At 34.1% G+C, this 6,393-nt stretch overlaps 1 protein-coding gene across 4 annotated transcripts; it reads right to left on the bottom strand.

Annotated features, from left to right (window-relative positions):
* Window positions 1-368: 368 nt before the first annotated feature.
* Window positions 369-5,754, bottom strand: LOC21391383 (acyl-CoA-binding domain-containing protein 4). 4 transcript variants are annotated; one of them, XR_002901641.1, is made up of 15 exons: window positions 5,629-5,754; window positions 4,601-4,726; window positions 4,329-4,406; window positions 4,141-4,254; window positions 3,937-4,003; window positions 3,749-3,810; window positions 3,338-3,477; window positions 3,131-3,257; window positions 2,600-2,714; window positions 2,377-2,465; window positions 1,848-1,931; window positions 1,241-1,549; window positions 1,093-1,152; window positions 656-960; window positions 369-382 (listed from the first exon to the last, which is right to left on the bottom strand). XR_002901641.1 is itself a non-coding variant. In XM_024161667.1 (14 exons), the coding sequence occupies exons 2-14, from the start codon at window positions 4,715-4,717 to the stop codon at window positions 787-789; spliced, it is 1,536 nt and encodes a 511-aa protein (XP_024017435.1). In that variant the 5' UTR covers window positions 4,718-4,753; window positions 5,629-5,754; the 3' UTR covers window positions 580-786. The 4 variants fall into 4 exon arrangements, 3 of the variants coding, with proteins under 3 accessions (XP_024017435.1, XP_024017434.1, XP_010090434.1); XM_024161667.1 differs by lacking the exon at window positions 369-382 and having other exon boundaries at window positions 580-960; window positions 4,601-4,753; XM_024161666.1 differs by lacking the exon at window positions 369-382 and having other exon boundaries at window positions 580-960; window positions 4,601-4,740.
* Between the last annotated feature and the right edge of the window lie 639 nt (window positions 5,755-6,393).

The raw sequence follows: 6,393 nt of genomic DNA, 5'->3' as shown, positions 1-6,393 counted from the left end.
TGAAATAAAGATACATTTGAAAGAATTATTATAACAGAAACAAAGTGATGAAAAATATATCTCAGAAAAACACATAAAAATAAATTATATAGGAAAGGAAAAAAAAACAAAGTAAAAAGCAAAAAACAATAAAAAAAAAAAGAAAGAAAGAAAAAGAGAGGTGAACACGTTGACAAAGGAGAGAATTTCATGACTATAGAATCATTCCTGACTCTTTTAATTATGTGTGTTAAAGATACAAGAAAGATTTTTTTATATATGTATTATTCTTTTAATGAATGATATGATAGCCATATTTTCCTCAATTTCGATTCTACCTACGTTGGAACTTCTCAGGTTGCTCCATCCAAGAGGTAGAAAAGGTCGGTGTCATGGGCAGAACCTTAAGAAAGGAGCTTCTTTTAATGAACAAACAGCAACATGCCATCAACAAAGGAATTTCTCATTATCATATAACACAGGAAGAAAAGATATAGAAAAGAATTATATATATATATCACCAAAAAACAACTAATTGAGTATTTCAATATAATTTCTTTTCGAAAAATAAAAATTTAAGCAAAACCAAGTAATTGCGTGTAGTGCATACTCATTTATCCATTTTATTGTCGTCTCCTTAAAAAATTTCTGACCATAGCCAAAGGTCAACAAGTACCTCAGACTGAGATTTGCCATTTTTAACCAAAACCATATGTTCTTCAAATAGACCGCTGCAATAATCTGCCTGGCGCTTCTCAAAAGATAGGTAACTTTCAACATCATTTTCAATTAGGCCCTCATGCAACTTTAAGCATTGCCTCCCGCAATCCATCGCCAAACACCACCAGAACCTTGCTTTTGAGCAGCTGAAGCGAGCTCGATATCCCGTTCAAATGCAGACTTCTGTCTTCGAAGTACTTGCACTTCATCCTCTATTGCTTGCATTGATTCCAGCATCTTATGCAACTCGGTGATCTGGGCCTAAAAAATTCACATTTTCATTGAGAAACTTAGTTGCTATACAAAACCAATTGAATTTCCCAAAGAACACGAAATTAGCAAATTGAGTTAAAAACAAATGAAATAAAAACTGGGAATGAAGAAATTAGAAACCTCAAGTTTAAAGCATCTTGATCTCTCAGCTACCAGTTGTCCCTGGACCGAACGGAGTTCCTGAAAGGAGACCATACAAATGATGAAAAATTCTACAAGTGACTGAGAAAGATTTGCCTTTTGCAAGTAATTGATCAAAAAAGGATACCTTCCCCAACTCAGCATGAGTACCATTGACTTCTTCAGTCGCCCCTTTCAACTTGGAATTTTCTGCCTCGACTTCTGCGAGTGACAATTCCAACACATTTTTCTCTTCTTTAATCGCCTCGATCTCAATTTCGACATCTTTTGTGGAAACAACTCCAGTGGATTTTGACTCTACATCTACGGACTCCAATTTTCCTTTCTTGCTCAGGGCATATGCAGCAGTCACAGAAGCAGCAGCAGCTGCAGCTGCCGGTGACTGCAAAATCTTGGGTCGTGATAAGTCTGTCGGTTTGGGCCTCAGAACAAAAACCTAAGAAAAAGGCAAAGAAAACAAATAAGAGATAATATAAAAGTACAAGATGCACAAATGAGATGGAAAAATAAATGTCTTCCAAAAAGATTTCAACAAACATCAGTAGCGGAATAGCACACATGAAGATAGGACGTATAAAATCTGTATACATGAAGATAAGACGTATAAAATCTGTATGGTTCCACCTCCACAGCATGCATATCACCATGTCATAGTCATAAGCAGGGTAGAGCACAATATTATTGATCAAACAACTTATGCATAAACTATATTCTTTAACTAACTAGAAGATTACCTCGTTGCTATATTTCCCATTGTAGCCACCAAAGGCAACCAGATGCTTCTGTCCTTCGATTAACACCGAGCAGACACTGACTCCCTGTTTCAAAATTTACATTTATACATCACATATTAATCAATACATACGGTAACTTTCTTCTTCATGTACATGCTGAACCCTTTCGCGTATAGGAGGACAAATCATATCAGGTCACTGGTTTTCCAATGACAAATCACAAATGTGTGCTCCAAGAAGAGGGACACAGAGACTGTTCTTTAAGGCAGCTAAGTAGGTCATGCGGGAAGAGGAACAGTCCTTGCTGGATGATGCATATCAAGATTTTAACCAAAAAATAAAACACTGTTTTTATTTATGATAATGCTTTGGAAGTTATACTAAGTGATCCCACAACTGACATCTATCCATAGAATTTCCTAAGTTGAAAGGTAAAACGTAGTGGCAAACAGAAAAGACTTGAAGAAATCTAGAAATAGCTCAAAAAATCATAATAAAAAGTATATTAAAGAAAGCACAAATTAGTGACCTCACTAGCAAGAGGATCTCTTTGCTTCACACTAGTCAACACTGACCAGACAAGCTTAGACATATCTAGGACCAAGGTTTCTGGGCAACCTGCAAACAAATAGTTATTTCAGGCAGCATTATTCAAACAAGGGGAACCAAAGGAATCATGGAAGCTACCGAAGGAAATAGGAAATAAATATAAGCATCATTTGAATAGACTAATCACATAGCATTGTGCATACCATTACGATTATCTCCACCACCAACTATATACCAATTTTCATTTATAGTTATTCCAGCATGACCTGCCCTAGAAGCCACCAAATCACCTAAAGTTTGTGGTTGGGACCACTCCATCTGCAATATAGGGGTATCTTATGATGCCAAACTTCAATTATAAACAGAAAAGAATGCTAACTATTGCAGACATAAAGCACCCAAGAAATTAGGTAAAATTCAAAGTAATTTACAACGATAAAGGCCTATAAACAATACGTTAGTTTAGAAACTTTTAATAAAAAGATAAATTTTGTCAAGGAGCAACCATATTATTTTTTTCTGATAATAACCAAAGAACCTTTATTGAAAAATTGAATCAATTCAAAAGCATCCTGTGAGACAATACATATGAGTATGTACGAATAATTGTTTCAATGCCAAACATGCTTGGGTATGTATGCATTTGGCTTACAGGCTTTTGTTCAATCAGATCAATGAACATATAAAGAGGGAAGAAATTAACAACAGTCCAAAACGAAAATAAAAACACCTACAGACTGCAAATCCAGCACGTGAAGATCATTGAAGAAACTAGCATGAGAGCAACCACCAAAAATTAAAAGGTAACGTTCCGCATGTACTGCAGCTGTATGATCAAATCTGGGAGCTGGAGGTGTCTGCCTATCATAACACAAGAAAGTAATCCAGAAATCTTTCAAAAGCTTACAAGTAGTTATCCAGAATAGGTATTAGATACTTACATTGTTTCCGCCACATCCCAAGTCATCGTCTCTAGATCAAGAACACTGACATCATTCAACAATCTTCTGCTCCCGTCTTCTCCACCAAACATTATAAGTCTTGAACCAACCAGTGTCGTGGATTGTCCCCCACGAGCTACCTGGAATATGTAAGCATACCAAATCCCTTAGCCACAGAATATTCAATCAAGTGCCAAAAGAATGACATAACATTGCTGTTAAAAGAAAGAAACAACAGGGATGAACACGTCCGTAGAAAATCATAACCGGCAACCAAAACAGGAAAAAGAAAATGGATCACGTCACAGGTAGACAGCTAATAAATCTCTCCATATGAACATAATACAAGAATGAACTGCAGTAATTGATAAGGAACCAAAGATTTAGTTATCAGTAAAGTTGGCTAGTTACCGGAACTTTTCCCAATGTCTCCATGATGCCACAGCGGTGTGTTTCCAAATCAATGAACCAAACTACAAGTCCGTCAACATTGCATAAGATTCCATATTATACAACACGTTTAAAATAAAAATCAAAAGGGTGGGGAAGAAAGAATAAAAGTCCCTTAAGCAGAAGCAAATTATCTTGAAGCAACCAACCTATGACTTCACCAGATAATTTCTTTGAGTGCCCACCAAGGAGGAGAAGTTTGTTTTCCCACTTAATCTGTCACAAATATGAGCAATTGTCTAAGTTATATTTGAAAACCAATTTGAACAGCCTAGAAAAAAAAAAAAAAAAAAACCCCCTAAGAAATCACAAAAGTGCACAAATACAGGACGCCTCATCAAGTGAATGCATACCATATTGTGACTGGAGATTGGTGAAAGAACATCTTGCGAGTCACTCTCTTCAAGTTTAACAGCATTTGGTTTCAGTTTTATAGTAGACCATTCCAAATTTTCAAAGTCAAACACCTGCAAAGATAGCAAAATATAATATGACATACAAGGACAGACTTTGTTTAGAAGTAGAAAATCCCTTCCGATACCTGAACATCAGATAGGTATCGCCCATTACGACTCCCACCAGAAACATATAATTTCTCATCAACAACTGCAGCTGCATGCTACAGTGAAACAAAAGGCAAATGGTATGGTGAAAATCTGGTCCATGAGTAAAAAGACTGCTTTCAGCTGAAATTAACACCAATCATCAATTTACGAAATTTACATAACCTCAATGGTTACGAAACTGCTAGATCTACAATAAATCTAGCTTTGTCCAAAACTTTATTAGACTAAAAGGGTACTTTTTATATACCTTGTAGCGAGCCGATGGCCGTGAACCGGGTACAGGGAGTGCTAACCACTGGTCATAGGCCAGCTCCGATTGCCAATTTCTGATGTTCGCATCTTTCCTAATCTCTTCTGTTCCCATAGCAGGTGTCTACAGGCAGGAAGCTCAAATCCATAACTTCAGATTGCTTGACATTTGACTCAATAAAGAGTAATGTGACAAAATTCACGGTCATAAATAAACATGTATAGATATAATAAAGACTCCCTCAGTGGACCTAAACCAACTAGCTTTGAGCTTTTCCAAAGGGAAAGAAAAGAAATTGCTTTGAATATTATAAATTGACGGAATTGAGTAACGGTAAATTCTTAGAGATGATAATTGCAGAAGAGCCGAGAAAAAAGGTGATAAACAAAATGTCATTCATACAAAAAAAATAAAAATAAAAATAAAAACACAATTCTTTCAAAAAAATCTTTGGCAGTTTCAGAGCCATTTTAATTACTTACGCCTGATAAATGTATTTAAACCCATGATTCTGATTCAGCTACATTGTTTTCTTCTCATAAAGAATTTGAATAAAAAAATTCCAGCCAATGATACTCTCACAAAGTTTCTGCCAATAAATCAGAATCACTGAATTAAATCCGTAAACCAAATGGCCCTTAATCATCAGTTTTAGTGCCTATTAGCTCATTTAGAATTTCAATGTATAGAATCTATTTTCTAAATTCACCCACGATTTAAGCCATTTAAGCTACAATGAATATCAAACATTAAATTTAGATAATTCTCCAAGCAAATCATATTATTCAAACTCAGAACAAAATTACTTTCAAATTTAACCTCCGTATATTTTCATGAAAATGACAATTCTTAAAGGACTTGAAAGAAACATACCATCACAATGCGATAATTGCAATTAAGAATGTAAAAAAAAAAAAAAAAATCATTTTCAAATTAAACCTCCGTATATTTTCCACTTTCAGTTTGAAATTTTCTCGGGAACCAAGCAAAGAGGTAGGTGTTTGGTTTGAGAAATCGAGTTGTACCTGAATTGGGCGAGGTGCTGAAGGGAGATGGTTGGATCTGGAAGAATCAAAGACCGCCGTAGATCACTTTGGATCTCAACTAGTCGGTTAGTCCGTTGAGTTCGTCAGAGTTGAAAGTTTGTCCGTCTTTTCTTTTTTTTTTTTTTAATAAAAAAAATTGTCTGTCTGAATTGTCTTAATAATAATAATAATAATTATTATTATTATTATTATTATTATTATTATTATTATTATTATACTAATATTTATAAAAACATAATAACAATAATAATAATAATAATAATAATAATAATAATAAAGATTAATTCCATAAATAATTTCTGAAGTTTACTTATTCTCACTTCAGTCTTTGACTTTTAAAATGTCCTACAATTAGTAAGTTTTACTTTATTTCAGTTTCAATCAATCTGTTGACTGAGTGTTTAATATTTAACATAATTTGTTTAAATTAAAAACTAAAATTGAAAACATTTAAAATTTAAAAACTATTTGTGGAAATTAAATGTTTTTATATTTTTTTAGTCCTTAAACTTTAAATATTTTTAATTTTAGTCTTTAATTTTCACAGATTCTGTCAAATATTTAACACTTCTTTAACAGAAAGACTGAAACTGAAACAAAATAAATATTCAAGAACTAACTGTGAATCATTTTAAAAGTTAAAAACTAAGGTGGAATTGAGGATAAACCTCATAAACTAGGGATGTGGTTAGGGCTGTTCATGGGTTGAGTTGGTGCGGGGTAGAGCTTTTTCTTTCCCTAAGC

Source organism: Morus notabilis, unplaced genomic scaffold (genome assembly GCF_000414095.1).
Source record: "Morus notabilis unplaced genomic scaffold, ASM41409v2 Scaffold1378, whole genome shotgun sequence".
Taxonomy (NCBI): Eukaryota; Viridiplantae; Streptophyta; class Magnoliopsida; order Rosales; family Moraceae; genus Morus; species Morus notabilis.
Note: the sequence above shows the minus strand (reverse complement) of the source record. Positions and strands in the feature narration are given on the sequence as shown.